At 30.6% G+C, this 17,132-nt stretch overlaps 1 protein-coding gene across 1 annotated transcript; it reads right to left on the reverse strand.

Annotated features, from left to right (window-relative positions):
• Positions 1-12,898: 12,898 nt before the first annotated feature.
• Positions 12,899-15,744, reverse strand: LOC133690627 (protein TILLER ANGLE CONTROL 1-like). The gene is made up of 5 exons (XM_062110861.1): positions 15,682-15,744; positions 15,489-15,534; positions 14,507-15,132; positions 14,270-14,424; positions 12,899-13,087 (listed from the first exon to the last, which is right to left on the reverse strand). The coding sequence occupies exons 1-4, from the start codon at positions 15,691-15,693 to the stop codon at positions 14,305-14,307; spliced, it is 804 nt and encodes a 267-aa protein (XP_061966845.1). The 5' UTR covers positions 15,694-15,744; the 3' UTR covers positions 12,899-13,087; positions 14,270-14,304.
• Positions 15,745-17,132: the final 1,388 nt, after the last annotated feature.

Raw genomic sequence — 17,132 nt, forward strand, 5'->3', positions numbered from 1 at the left:
ACTATAATCTTATTTGAAAACATAGACAAAATTGAATGGTATTAAGTGAAATAATATTTTCACTATAATTTTAATTATTTTATTTGTAATAAATTATAATTAAGATCTAAGAAAAAAACTAAAGGGCTATAAAGAAGAGGCCAAGCCTCAAGGCATTTGTGGCCTACAAGGCTAAGCCTTTGCACGTAGCTTTCTGCTTTTTTTTTTCAATAAGGTGGAGAATAAAGAAACAAGACATCATCTTCCAGTAAGGATTCCAACAACCTCCGGTCGTTGGGATGTCAAGGTAAACTTATTTTTATTTAAAAATATTTAAAAAATATTTTAAATATTTTGATAAATTTATTTTTAGTCTAAAAAACTTTTAAATTGATCAAAAACACAAATTAAATTGAAAAAAAATGAGTTATATTCTATCTTTTCTAACAAGATTAAAGTTTAAAAGTACCTTAATGACACTTTTCTTATCAAAAAGAACCTAATGATACTATTATTGATTTTTTTTGTTACTAGAATATGGTCATCCAATCATATTCTCTTTTCTCTTATTTTTTAGTGATTTTCTTTTTTTTTTCATTTTAAAATTCAAGGACTGAGATATAAAAAAAAGTTTAGAATTTAAATGTAAAAATAAAAGAAAGCACAAAGGAGTAAAATGAATTTTTTTTGGACAAACATGAACTGTTTAATATAACTTTGAAAAAAGCCTCGTTCCATTTTTTATACTACAAAATATAACTCTTTAATATAACTTTGAATTTTTTTTGTTTTGTTTTTATTTTGATCCTTCTTTGAACTACTTTTTATACTACAAATTTAAATATTATTTAATCAAATTGACATCTATTTAAATTCTGAAATTTTAGTAAACATCTTGCATTTTCTATAAGCAATTCTCTGATTGCAAACATAAACAATTATTTAAAATTGTAATGTTCATCTTCTTAGAACTTCTTGATTTTCACATTTAAATAAATATTTAAAGAAAGCTTTAAAAGAAAAGTGTACTTAGATCTATAGCAAACCTTTAAGAGATTGAAATCTCATAAGTGAATTGATGAAGAAAATTGTGTTTCTTTTCTAACCCTTTGAATTCTTTACATAAGTTTTGATGGAATAAAACTTATAGTTATAGGTGGAGAGAGGACCATTTTTTTCTAAATATACTTCTTATTCTTACACGTTTGTCATTCCATATATTACAATATTAGTTTTTACTTACGAAGGACATAATTGATCCAACAATAATGTCTTTATCAAAAACAATTCATGTTGTCAACATTTTAATTGAATAATATATACTAAATAGAAAACATGAAATATCATAAATATCTTTATAAATAATCTTAAAGTGTCAAATATATAATCATCATAATACCATGCCATAATATCAATAATGTTATTTAATATCACCTATTCTTTATCATAATCGATAAATGTTTTGGGTAATGAATCTTTTATTAATAGATCAACAATCATAAGATTGATGTTAATGTGTTTAATTGACAATCTATGTTTTTTTAAACTTCCTCTTTAATAATAAATTATTTCAGTTCTATATTATTTTCACCCTTTCAATGCTTGTTATTTTTAGAAAAGAAGAGAGTTTTTAAATTGTTCAACAATATGAGAAAAACAACTTTAAAATATATAAAGGGTAAAGAAGCTTGTATCCTAACTTTTTGAATTTTCACTTTGTGTGGTGTTTCACTCCCACTAACTTCATCATTTACAATGAACTTAGCATTTCTAGTTTCAATAATTATTATGCTATGGATAGGACAATAAAGTCTGTACCCTTTAGATATTTTAGATAACCAACAAAGAAATCATTGGTTGTTCTTGAATTTAGTTTTCTTTTATATAGATTATAAATTTTTATTTTTATCGAGCAATTCTAAATATACTGGTGCCTTAAACTATATTTTCTACCAGGTTGTAATTCATAAGTTGGTTTTTAGAAATGCTTTACTAGGAACCGTGTTTAACAAAGATATAATAATTTTAAATGTGTACATCCACAATAATATTAGTATTAATAAATGAAACCATATTTAATAAAGTGTAGTTTTATCTTTCTATTGCACCATTTCAGTATAGTGTACCTAGTATTGTGTATATGCTACATTTCTCAAGGAATTTAGCAAATGAACTTTGGCATTATTTAACTTAATTATATCTTTCATAATATTCGTCACTTTTATCTTACTTGATAACTTTCAACTTTCTATCTATTTGTCTTTCACATCAGACATTTTTTTCTTGAGATTTTTTAATACATTAAATATACATAATCATAACATGAATAATCATCTATAAGATGATAAAATATTTTTTTTTAATAAAATAAGTAACATCATAAGATTCACATATATCAATTTATATGATTTCAAGAAGATATAACTTGAATTGACTCATCAATTATTACGAGGAACATCTAAATTTCATTCAAAATATACAAAATCACTAGGCTTACCTTTCTTTTGAACCATGCCTTATGTTTTAGGTAATCTTTTTGAAAGCATCCAAGTTTTCCATATAAATAACACTTATTATTCTTATGCTCCTACTAGGAAACTTGGATACAAGATTCATTTATCTTAAGTGGTTTATGGTTACCCTTTTTATACTCCTTGATTACTTACAATATGAATGGAATGATTTCCTCAATTCTTCCTCAATTCTCAAGTCTCGTTATCTTCTAAACAAGCATGTTGTGTAGGTCCTGCATATTTTATTTATCCTTTATAGTATTATCATTCACTTAAAAAAGACTACGCTTAGGCGGTAATGAATTGATGATAAACTATACAAGGGAATTATAATTCACATTCATTTCCAATAACTTAATTCTTGTTGTTATATTTGTCATTCAAAAACATGCTCATGCATGGTACAAGAAACATCAAACTTTATAGTGGTCAAAATACTTATTAATGTCCCAATAAGTAACTTATTAGTAATTTAAGAACGTTCTTCCATAAATTTCTTAGCACTTTAAATTTTGAAAAGAGTAAGTTTGATGTTATTAGCTATACTCATTCGCATAAACACTAGGCTTAGTACTCTATTTGATTTTTCCCAAGCTTTATAGAAAGACTTTTCTATAATACTACTAAGGTCAATAATAGCAGCAAATTTCTCAATTTGAAGTGTTAAATCAAGATCCAAAACACTTTGATAAAATTAGACTCGGGCACACTAATTGGAGGAAATAATTCCATTAAATATTAGAATAGATAAAGCTTGCGAATTAAGAAAATAATAATAGATACTTCAATGATTAATAAAATGCCCCTGCATTAATTCTTTGAGCCAAAACTTTAATACATAATATAGATTCAAAAAGATAACTCGTAAATTTATATCAATGATCTCCTTTGGAAGGTGCAACAATATACAAGAAAAATAACAATAATGGTGTTAATAAAATTTAACATGATTTGACAATTATTTATATGTACTAATTAAATGCAATTACTAAAAATAAAACTTCTTCAAATTTACAGATAGGATTTTAAGCGTTAATATTTATTAAACTATTTAAGAGCTTATTATCTCATTAATTTTGGCCACGTCTTACATTTTCAATAACATGGAAAGAAAACAAGATATCAACACATGAAATATCACATGAAAAAATGAAATAAATAAAAATAAAATTCAGGAATTGAACAGTGCCATCCACACTAAGACATTTCTATAATAACAAACAGTGAAAATAAGGTTTGTTGTGTGATATATATTTTTAACCCCAATATTTGTGCACTAACTCTAAATATGGTTACCCTTTAAAATTGTGTTTTCAGTTCTATTCCTTTTTCTTACCTCCTGCGTTGATTTCCCGCTTCGGGTCATGAATTCTAGCTCTGCCGCAGGCTCTCCGCTAGGCCAAATGGCTAATTGACTGTCCTCCTTGCAGGATAACAGGTTCAGGCATCGGTACATTCTGAAACATAGGCATATGCATGATCTGGCCAGTTAAACAGTCTAGCTCGAGAAAAAGAGGCGATGTTGCAATCCAGAAAAAAACAAATAAAGGAAAGAAATCCCAGTATAGAAGCGGGCCTCTTACCGATAGTTGAGCCCAGAAGTATGGACACCAATAATGCTTATGCGACGCTATGAATAAGATTCGAGTTTTACTGAAACTGTAATTAGTTAGGCATACACTTGCAGATCTATTTTTAGGATTTGAAGTCAGAAGTTTCAAACACATGGTGTGGTATATTTGAAAACACGGTGTCTCACGGGGCCCAAAGTAGATGATATTTTATTGGCTGAACTATTAACGATCAATAAATCTTTGTTTTTTGAGATTATAATAGTTATTGTTTTTAAAAGTATTTTTTTAAAAAAATATATTAAAATAATTTTTTTTTAAATTTATTTTTAACATCAACATATCAAAACCATTTAAAATTATAAAAAAATAATTTTAAAAATATAAAAATATAAACTATGAGTCGTTGATGCAAGTACGAGCACGAGTTGACCATAGACCATATTAGCAAGCACTTGTCTTTTGGGCTACAGTATTTAGGGCTCGTAGGGATTTTTTTTCTTTATTTGAACATATTAATTTTATAATATAGAATATATTAAAAATCATAAAATTGGTCACCAATCAAATGGTTTTTATTTTTAAAAATCAATTTTCAAAAAAATAAATTGAAATTAAAAACAAATGCTAAAATTAAGATTAATGTGACCAAAACATTATTTTTCTTGTAACGAAATTTACAATTAACACATAAAGTTGTTGAATTTTTGGGCATTGTAGGAGAAAATAATGGATTTTTTTTAGATAAAAAATATTTTCTTAATATTTTCAGGTTTTAAATATTTTATAGTAGCATTTGATGCGAAGACAAAAATGAGAAATGTTTTTGGATAGGTAGCAATACTTAGAAGTGATATTAAATAATTTGATTTGTTCTAACAAGGATGTTCTAGGAAATGAGAATTTAAATAAAAAAATTTACAATATCTAATAAATCATGATTGAAGTAGATAGATTACTAGTCAATTTATTCACAAATAAATGTCAAAATATAGAAACTAAATATCAAAGTGTTTTTTTTAAATTAATGTGTAGAGTTTGGTTATTGTTTTAGAATATAAAAAACAGAAATAATTGAGATATAAAAAAAAAACAGAACAAAATATTAACAAAACATAATTATATTTAATAATGATATATATAAAAAATAAATATCTTTTATTTATTTTGGTGATGAAGAATATATATATAAAGCAAGGGAAAGAAAACTAGATGTCAAGGGTAGGAAAAACCAAAAATCAGGCATGGGCCTGAAGCCAAGCCCAATTTAGAAACTGGTTCCTTCTCTGCTGCTTTGTCGTCATCATTGTCATCTTTCGACTTCGTTCTCTTGCTCTGTCATGTAAGATCAAGTGAGAAATCAATGTCCTCCACCACAATGGTCGACTTTCCTGTGGTTTCGATCAATACCTTTTTAAGCTCATTGCTGTCCTTAACTGTGGTCAACTCAAAATCATGAACATTATAATCCAAAAAATTAGCCATGGCAGAAATCATGGTGGACTTGCCAGTTCCTGGAGGGCTATAAAATGTCAGTTCTCTGCTTCCAGGCCTTGCCGACTTTTGCATAATAGTCTTTCCCTTTATTTGATAAGGTCTTTCATAATCTCTTCTTTCTTTCTTCTCTGTTTCCATTGCCAGAGAATCAAATGCAGTGGGGTGCTAAAAAACCACGTGAACCCACTTGGTAGATTTTCACCCATACCAATTCTCTTTAGAGTTGTTGGTGAAGAGCTTTATCTACAGGTTCTTCGCAGCAATCGCCTTCCTTCTTTCAAAACATGTTCATATTTCTCGGTGACTTTTATGGAATGTGAACCGGCAATACCTGCAGGATAAAAGGAACCTTGTTGTTGCCTTCAAAAGACCAGTCTCATAGAAGACTGCCCGGGCTAGCATATTTAAAATATATATATATATATTAGCTAGCAGCCCATATATTTATGCATGTTTTTGATGACCTTTAATCCAAGCCTATGGTGCCTAATTCCTTTTTCCCAGCCATGTGTGTGTATCTGTGTGTGCGTGTGCGTGTAAGACCAACACGCTATACACTCGAAACATTCTTCTTTCCAGTAAATTACCTCTCCAAAATCGTGAGCTGCTGTCCTTCTCTTTGCTGATTCGGGATTACATAGATAAATATATGAATTTTCAATTAATGACGCTGATAACATTCGAAGAGCACACATTAATCTTAGACCATATCAGCCCCAACTAAGTGTGTATATTAGTCACACGGATGGGGCACAATCTCGAAGGTTTCAATATAAGTGGTTTAAGCATCATTCTTAGCTTAAGTATTCTATTGCTGAAGATATGACATTTTGTTTTCCTTCATTTCTAATAAAGAACATCAAAAGACTTTCATTGTTGATGATTTCAGAAGTTGAAAGAGGGTTGGTGGACAACAATGTGTCTTTCTTGGTCATTATGTATCTTCAACTCATCAACGTGCAATGATAGATTGGCATAGCTTAAAAAACCCATCTCAGCAAATTCATACAGTTATGAGTGCGCAATTTTCTTAACAAATAACTCAAAATTAATTGCAGCTAAACACTACAATAAAAAGTGTTAGATTGTTAGCAAGTCAAGGATTGGTTTTTAGAGGTAATGATGAGTTCTATATATAATTCATCCAATTGAGGGGACTTCATTGAGCTTATACAAGTTTTTGGAAGATGTACCATTGAAATTGCCAATGTTTTCCTTCATAACGCTCTTGGAAATGCCAAGTATATTGCATTATCAATACAAAAAGAGATATTGCATATATTTAGTAACAAGGTGAGGAAATTGATTCAAAAAGTTGGAAATAACAAATTTTGTATTATTGTTGATGAAAAAATGATGCAGCTAATAAAAAGCAGATGACCGTCATTCTAATATATTTCGATTGCTTTGAATTTATTAGAGAGTTTTTTTTTTATATTATGAGTGTTTCTAACACGGATGCTTTAACTCTAAAAACAGGATCTCCAATGTTCTTAGTCAACAAAAGCTTATAATTGAAAATTTGTGTGGTCAGGATATGATAGTGCTAGCAATATATGTGATGCATAGAATGAGTTAACAACATTGTTTCTGCAAGAGTGTCCATATTAGGGGTGTTCACAATCCAGTTCGGTTCGGTTTTAACTTAAAAATTCAACTGAACAGGAAAATAGTATTCCTTATCAATATGACCCGGACTGAAACGAGACCAGTTCAGACCAAACTAATTTTGTGCGGTTCGGGTCGGTTTTTTAACATTAAAAACTAGAAAAAACCGGAAACCAATTAAATAGGCTTTTTTTTACTGTTGTCGTTATACCAAAGCCCTCTAATTCCTTCATTTCACAATGAACCAGAGATCAGAGAGATGCTTAGATCTGTAAATGCATGTGGAGCCATTACAACCACCAAAAAAGATGCAATCCCCCTGCTCTTCCAACACCAGATAAAGTCCACAAACACAAATTTCTATTACTTTCCACTCAATAGAAAAGGACTCCATTCAGATGAAAGGATCTTAATCGAGCCTGAAAAACTGAAACTAGTTCTTGATGTGTGGGTTGTTGTCGGTGGTTGTTGATAGGAGTAAAGTGAAGGTTGTGGACGACACTGCTATATGGAAGACGATTTGGATCAAGCCTGAAAAACTGAAACTGGTTCTAGATGTGTGGGTTGTTGTCGGTGGTTGATGATAGGAGTAAAGTGAAGGTTGTAGAAGGTGCTACCATATGGAAGACCAGAGAGTAATGGTAGGAGGAGGTGGGAAGTTCTGGTGTAAAAATTCAAAATGAGGATTTAATGTTAGGTTAACAAAAGAGAAAATGAGAGAGAAGAGAGGAGGGGGAGGCGGCTGTAAAGTGATGAAATGATTTAGGGTTAAGGATGTTTGCTTTTATACCTAATTTTTTAAGTCTTTCAAATTTAATTGAACCGGTCTGGCTTAATCCGGTTCAATCGGCTTAAGCTTTTTGAAACCGAAACCGAACCGGACCGAGTGGTTTTTTTATTTTTTAATCGATTTATTTGGTTTTTTCTATTGGTTTATATTTTCAGTTAATTTTTTCTTAGTTTTTTCGATTTAATCGGTTGATTGGTTTTTGTGAACACCCCTAATCCATATGCATATTATGTGCATTGTTTTGCCCATCGCTTACCATTAGCTTTAGTTGCTACAACTAAAGAAGTAAAGTATGTTTGACTATTTTTTTCTATGTTGAATGATATTGTGAATTTTATTTTTGCTTTTGCCAAACCTTATTTTGAGTTTAAATTGACTTGAAATTATAAAGTTCAGGAGTTGAAAATAACCAGAAAACTTAAGACAAGTATAAGGGCAAATTAAGCTTCTACTTTGCATCGACCTAGAACAAACTCGTTAGGGTTCTCATTTTAATAAGTAGTTTAATTGAGTTATTTGGAACAATAAGAACATTGCTTTTAGAGATTGATGAAAATTGACCAAATTCTCAATCTCAAGCTGATGCTTTCAAATATTATCTTGCCATGACATCTTTTGACTTTGTCTTTGTTTTATTTTTTATGAACAAAGTTATGGGAGTTATTGATTTTCTTTGCCAAACGCTCGAGAGAAAAGATCAAGATATTGTAAGTGCTTTACACATGCAAAATTTCAACTTCAAAGTTTGAGGGATAACAATTAGGGTGATTTTTTTGAAAGTTTGGTATCTTTTTTTGAACAACATGATATTAAGATTCCTGATATAATTGCTCCTTATAAGGTTGGTACAGGTCGTTCTTATTAACAAAGAGATTCTATTATAGTTGAGCATCATTAATATTTGAGAGTGTGATTGTGGTTGCTTTTCAAAGTATTTTTCACTCAGAAATGTATCAAGATAATGTTTTTTTATTTTATAAAAATTATTTTTGACATCAACGCATCAAAATGATCTAAAAACACAAAGAAAAAATTAATTTGAAGCAAAGAAAAAAAATCATTTTTTTTAAACGCTTTTGAAATGCAAAAATAAACATGACCTAATACTATAATAGATTTTCAATTGATGAAGTTAAATCATAGATTCCAAAAAACACAGTGGAGTTGCTTTATCTTAGCTCAACTTTGGATCGTTTTCATGCCTTCACATCATTTAAAGCTGATGATATATGTAAGCTTGCTGAGAAATTCTATCTTGAAAACTTCACTCCAATGGATTTACATAGTTTAAGAATATAGTATTATAAGTTGTTAATGAATCATCTAAATTTTCAGAATATTGATTTTCTTGTTATATTGTATCATCTATTAGTTGACATAGGCTTGGCAAATGATTTCAACTTGATCAATAGACTGATTTGATTGGTACTAACTATTTCTATTTCTATATTAATGATGGAACAAGCCTTTTCATTTGTGAAGTTCATTAAAAATCAACTTTGAAACACGATAGGGGATGAGTTTGTTGTTGATTATATGATCTATTATAATGGTGAAACTTATTATGTCCTCTTATCTTGTGTACTTTTTTATTTTAATATAACAATAGCCCATTCGGTTTTTAAATCCTGGATTCGTCCCTAGTTACCTTCATATATAATGTATGAAAACTTGTTGAAACAATAGACCATCTAATTACACATTTTCTTGTCAATGACTACTCTTTTCTCAAATGATTTCAATGGGTTATTGTTAACCCTAACAACTTTCATTTGAAGTTGTTTCGATCTTTGTATAGTAGAGAAGGGTTACGTGGTGGTCAGTTTGGTGAGATCCTATAAGGGAGGTTGTTTGTTGATTTTAGGTGGAATGAGTTGGTTGTTTAATTTGGTATGGAGAAAGGGAGGAGCATAATATGGGTAATGTTTTGGAGAATCAAAGGGTAATATACATGTAAAGGTGGAATTTTGTGTTTTATATGCAATTTTCATTTTAGATTTCATATAAACTCTAAGATCTAAATATAAATTTTAAGGGAAATTTCATAATAACAAAGTAAGACCCGTCATTAACATTAATGCTGACAAAAAGTTATAGAATTCTATGTCATGATATGAAAGCAAGATGAGTGATTAGTAAGCTAAGGAGCATAATCAAGTCCATAAGCAACATATGTCATCTAAAGACAAGTGAGCAATTACAATGAGGAGAGATTAGAAAGAAAAAAAAAAGTAAAGAAAGAAACTCTAGAAGTATATCGAAGCTTCGATTATCATATCATCAGTATAATAAAAAAAATTTGACGAGACAAATATAAAAATACCAAGGAAAGTCATCAATTGTAACAAGAGTGGGTCACATGCGTCATATAAATTATCTACTTCAAATAAAAAACAACATAATATTAAAGGACCCAAATGAAAAAAAAAAATCAATGACAGAAGGGGAAAAAAATCCACAATTGACACCTATTTCATAAAAAAAGAGCAGAAAATACTAAAATAATATTGGTCTGGCCTTGCAATTGTCATATTATCATGTCAGTATCTTGATAATAAAAACAAAAAACCAGAGTAGATACTTAAATATAAAAAATCATAAAGTATTGGTATTTAATATGCCATTATATCTTATTGAAATTAGTCAAAAAAAAAAACAGAGAGAGAGACCAAAATTCATATATTTAAATGTACGAACATGTTTGTCTCATCCATATGTAACATTACTTTATTTTTGTGGAAAAAAACCCTTGATAAACCTATTTGGCCACTGATGAATTTTTTACATGTGTAGAAATACAAATTCAACCTGCAAATAATATGAGTCTGTGTTGCTTAATTGCTACATATCCATGTTTAAGCGAACGTAATCTACTAATAATATAAACAGAAGCACTATATTTAATTCATAACCAAAGAAATTTGGCATGACACTAGGTCCTTGTTGCTTGCCATGTATAAAAGAAAAAAGAAAAAAAATATTAATATCGAGTTGAAAAGGAGAAACATGAGAAATTTTTTAAACAATTAATTTGAATTTCAATTGCTTAGCATAAGTTTATTGTAAATTATTTTTAATTAAACCAATTTAAAACTCATATAATAAATTTTAGTTTAAGATTAGTTATTTGACTCACGCTTCGCCACAGGTTGGATAATGTTTTTAGTACAAAAATAAATGTGCTGGCTTTTAAAATGTGTTTTTTTTTAAAACAAATTCTAATTACAAATAAAAAAACCTATACAAGTATTTACTAAAATACATCGAGAACTATATATATATATATATTAATAAATACAAAAAACAAAAATAAAGTATTAATATGTCTATTCAACTCGTCTCACTGTACATCAAATAATATTTTTTTCTAATGCAAAAGAAGTAATATATAGGTGTTGTTAATATATTTTTTGACATCGAGTTAAAAATATAACCGTGAATCAAAAAGCTAATACTTAAATATAATATAATATAATAAAGATCATATGCGTTGATAAAAACATATAAGATTTCAAACTAATTTTTAACATAGTAGAAGAATGGAATAATGTTGTAATTGCTACAATAAAACACTATTTTCTTAGTCTTTGTATAATAAGTTTTTTTTAAAAAATGTAAAATAAATTAAAATAAATACAAACGAATAAAGATAAGAACAAAACGAATGATATAAATAAGTCAATTGTAGAGTGATAAGTATTCAAAGTGTAAAAAATAAATATAATATTTTTCCAAAAAAAAGTGTAAAGAAAAAAAGAAAAAACTAAAAAAATATTACAAGAAAATAAAGATAAGAAGATAAATAGTGATAAATAGACCAAGTGTAAAATGATAAAAATTCCAAGTGCACAGAAAAATAAAAAACTTGTTTTCTAAAAAAACAAAATCTAAAAATTATAATTTTTCCCTGCTACAGAAAACAATTATAGCAAAATCTATAATTATGTCATTTCTATAAGAAAACATCATTTTCTTTTAGTATATATATAATAATAATGCATGTTAAAATTATCTTTTGATAAGATATAAAAGCAAGAAAAAACCCATCTTTTTGCATAGTTTATGATAATATCGGAGTTGAATTACGTATTCTTACTATTTTGAGCTCTCTATTTTTAAATAAAATTATGTAATCAGGCAATACAATAATAGATCAAGAATGATTAAATATTTAAATTTAATAAGGATTGAGAAATAAAATATATTTTTGAAACTTTAATTTCTTTTGATTTTATTTTTAGAATAGAAAAATTCTAAAACTTATTTCAATCATTAAAAAACCAAAAATTGATATATATCAAGTTGAAAAAATGCTATAAAATTATACAAAATTTGAGTTAAATATTTTTCACAGATACGAGATCTATTACTATTTATAGTCAAACACAATCAAATCTATATAAAAAAAGATAGTTATTATAATTATGACAATACACAAACAAGATTATGATAAATCATCAAAATATTGATTATATATAATTAAATAATTAAAAAACAAATTATTATATCACATGCGTCGTGCTACGGGGCATACAATTAGTTATCTCCTATTTCAAGAGTTGAGAAATAAATGTTCAACCAATTCTTTGTAAAATAAACGAAAATGAAAGATACAAGAGTAAAGGGTCTCCAATTTGGACGTTCCTTGATGTAAAGGAATCATCCCTCATGCTAATTGAGCGCATTACTTTGGAACACTAAAGGAGGGACAGGAAGCTGAAATTAATGAAGCGATGAGACAAAGGATGCCAAAAGAACAAGTGCTGAGCACTTCAGCCATGGTTTAAACACAAACTAACAAAATGGCTTTTTGATTTGGAAAAGGATAAAAACTTTAGAGACATGTGTTTGTCCCAAGCAATGTTCCTCTCCATCATCCAAATATATGCTTACTGTCACACACAAGTTGCCAATCCAAGACATGCATCACAACGTCAAGATCCGTTAACAAATCAAAGCCTGTTAATGTGTTGAAAACCAAACATCCAACGTTCAGGAAATCCGAAAAAGTAAAAGAAAACTTGGAAAACACACATGCATACCCAACCATTGAAAAAAGAAAAAAGAAAAAAAAAACCAAATCCATTTCTCGCAAATTAGATCGTCACTGAGAGCTCATACGGTAGGACCTGCAACACAAGTAACGGTAAGTGAAATGTTAGCATGTCACGTTGCAAATAGTTAAGACACTAGCAATTGCAATGCTACCAATCGTAATTATGTAATGATGGATTGTTTACGTAATACATGATGAAAATGTTGCCGGTGTGTGTGCCCTACCTGTCTATTGGCAAGCGTCGCTAGCCCAGTCAAGATATTACACTGGGCCAGAGGTGGACTCAATTTGAGAAGGAGAATTGTTTGATCAATGCCACTCACAGCAAAGCTAATTGGAACGTTTTTATTTGACGGCTTCCTCATTGGATTTATGTTTAGAGAGTTTTCCTAGGAGGAACCCCATTACCCTAGTGATGATCGCTACCCACAGAAATCCACGGAAAATGACAGGGAGGCCAGCCTCATCTCTCTCCCGTCCACCCACCTTGACCTGACCTTGCATTCCACTAAGGTAAGTCCTAGTAGAACAGGTTATTCAGCACGTGCAAATTTAGAAGACCAAGAAAATTTAGAAGATGCATCGTCGCTGTCGTGTTAATTGAAGCTCTGATACTACGGTACGTTTAGCATATGAAGATAATATGCCAAGAACACAGCATACATATAAGGCAGTATATAGTAGCTCAGCCTGTGATTTATGTGGCATGGATTTTTTTATTGCTAAATGGTACCAAATTACACAAAAAGATACAGAATCTGGGCCTCTCTGAAATTGGAGATTAGGTCCCCTATCTAACAGAATTAGATAATCTGGTTGTCATGCTGTTAAAAACAATGTAGCCAATGATTGGAAGTTTAAGCATATTGTGATTATCTATTGTGCTAAAATGATTTATATACAACTTGACAGTTTAATTTTTGTAAGTCGTGTCTTGAAGTTAACATGATCATCTGTGCACATATTCATTGGATGCATGTCACGTAATGCATACATGCCTTAATTATTTTGTCTTTATAGTTTAAATAGACATGAATATGACGATTAAGCGAGCATGGATTGATTACTTAATTGATAAAATTATTTGACATTATTCTGTCAGATGAAAGAGCACTCATGATTTTGGCCTTCTATAGACATTAACAATCACACAATGCTGATATTAGAGATATGGGAAAACCAAATAGTTCGTTGTTACTTCAATCCTTTTTTCTTTTTTTCTTTTGCTGGGAAAGAATAGGCAGAGAACAAGTACCTGATGGGGCTTGAAGCAGAGAAACAGATTCGGATTTATTTATTTCCCTTGCTAATATGAACATCCATAATGCCAGACTTATTTTGATTGTCTGTTTTATTTCCCTTCCAATCAAATTCTGGGTGAATTTTTCTCTTCAACATTCTCCTCATCAACTGAAAATCACAAAATTAATTAATTCTTACTTAAATATACCTTGAAGAAAAGTGTATCACTCCATGAGATGAGTATCCATACTTGGTTGAATTTCTTGATTGGACGTGAATCCTCTACAACGTGAGGACGTATGAGCTTCTTGGCAAAAGAGAGGCTACTTTTGGCACGAGCAACCGGCTTTTTATTCCCTGGTTCAGTCTCAACTTCAACAGAATCAGGCTTCCTTTTCATGTCAGAATCTTCCAAGAACAGTTCTGCCAGTGTTATTCTTTCTCCTTTGTTTTTTCTTTGTTCATGCTCAGCGATAGTAGTAGAGTTGGTTATGACATCATAATGCAGAGAATCTGATCCAATTTCCTCAAAACTGTGGTCAAATGTTGCATATATCAAAGGGTTCACTTCTTCATCTAAAACATTGTCATCATAATAATAATCATCATCAACTGAGTATTGTTCTATTTCCCTTTCTTCTTCTTTTCCTTCGTCTTCCTCCTGCTCTTGACCTTCTTCGTCACTTTCCAAAATGAAATACTGATCATTTTGATGGTTAAAAGGTATTAAAGGGTCAAGACCTAAGGTGCCAATTGTCAAAATTCCATCTTTCCAACCATCAAGCACATCCACCAGGGCTACTTGTTTCAGCAATGCTTGCTTGTCAGCCTCTTTTGTAATGGATTCAGCCTTCTTCACATTTCCATCGAGCCTATCTGTTCAAAACAATTTCCTCATCCATTTAACTGAGACAATTATATAAACAACACTTAACAAGTGTGGCAAAAAGTAATAATAGTAAATAATAATTTTAATTTTAATGCTGTTTCTCAGCAGAACAAGTCGCCCTAAACGAAGTGTTGATAATGATTGTTTTGTAACTCAAGCTTGTTAGGGGTTATTATAAAATAGAAGGCAAACTAAAATCAACAAGACACTCATATATTAAGGACACGATGATTATAATACTAAAAAAGCATAAGATCGAGTCAATGGGACTTTTCTACCATATAAATATTCATTTTGTTCTAATATATTAGTTTAGACGGCGACTCAATCATGAATATCAAACCTTTGATGGTGCCTTGATGAAACCTCCTCTGCACCCAGTTGAAGATCTGTTTGCAAGAAACAAAAATGTTAGTAACCAAAAGATCATCACAAGAACAAGTGTAGAGAGTGAGAGTAGACGACCAGCCCAGCCATAAAAAGGCATCAAAATATATTTAAGGTGAGAAATTCTGATAACGTTCTCTACTTCTAACCTTCATGCTCATCACAACAAGTTCTTGGCGAGGGAATTGGGACAAAGGAAATGTCAAAGTGAGGGAAATGATTTTGGAGAAAGAATTAAAAAGCTGGGGTACTCAAATGGGTGGAAGCCTGTGGCGATAACACGTGTCCAAGAGTAGTGGGCCCTAGTATATAGTCTGTGTTTTAGGGTGCATGGCATGTTTGAGGATCGACAATGTTGGGTCTTTGTGGCATGTTCGATGGGTCAAAATTTTCGAAGTGATGTCCATTGTCTTGAAAATGTATCCCTCTTTGTTGCATGTTAGCAACAGATACAGAGATCGAGTAAAGGGCTTCCAATTCTTTCACTAACTCTACCTAGTCTCTTTTGCCTTGTTAACATCTCAACCTCATCTCTTGAACTTGTTTCTCTTTAGCTATCCAGTAAACTTGTTCATACTTGCCAGCTGCTATTAAGAAACTGAAGTGAGTAATGAGTCGTGCGTGTGTGCCCTGCTGTAAATGTGAGCTCGTCGGTAAATTCTACGAGGAAAATAGTTGGTCAAGCAACTATTCCGCTGTATTGTTTTACGGTAATAACTAGTAACGGCTGGGGTAATGATCAATTTAGGGAAATGCTTTCTTTTTAGCCATCAAGTTCAAACCTGAAACCAGCAATTGATTTGTAGAGGTGGTGAAAGCGGCCTCTATCCTAGAGAGAATTAGAGCACAAGTTCAATTTCCCGGAAACATATTTATTGTGAGGGGTTTCATTTTCATGTTTCCGGTCCGAAGAGAGATTAGTCTCATGCTAACTAGGCCGGGAATACCCTTGGTTAGACCCAAAAAAAAAAATAAGAGTCCAAACCTAAAAGATAACCCCTCATAAATCTCACTTATCATGAAGTTGATCCACATGGAAAGGTGGGCTTACCAAATTAGAGAAGTGAATTTAGTTTTGGTAAATTACATATATATATATATAAAAGCTAAGCTAATCCAAGCTTACGGCCTATTATTTTTCGATGCGAACAAATTAATCTTTTTCTAATCGGCTAAGCAAGCTAAACTCCTGCGTCCTAATCTTTGCTGTGACAAGGTGAGTGGTAGATGGTGAGATTTTTAACACATTAATTAGAGGGGCTCTCTTTTCCCGTGTGAGAAGAGTTCAGTCACTGTAGTATTCAGGATGGTGTCTAGCGGAAAAACGATACTGCTTTTCTTTACCTTTGTATTTACCTTTTCACCTTGTCTTTTATAAATAATTAATATCCTTTAGGCCTCCGATTGCACAAATAATTAATATCCTTTTTGCAACGCCCAACGATTGCAAAACTTCTTGTCTGTAAGGGCCTAGGAAAGTTGAAAGAAACAGTTGGATTCAGCTGTGCCAATCTGGAAGGCTGGAAAGCTAGAAATGTAGACACAATTGCCATGCTTGTGCTTGTAGGTTTATGGCTTTATGCAGTCCTACTGTGTCATA

This window comes from Populus nigra, chromosome 4 (assembly GCF_951802175.1).
Source record: "Populus nigra chromosome 4, ddPopNigr1.1, whole genome shotgun sequence".
NCBI lineage: Eukaryota > Viridiplantae > Streptophyta > Magnoliopsida > Malpighiales > Salicaceae > Populus > Populus nigra.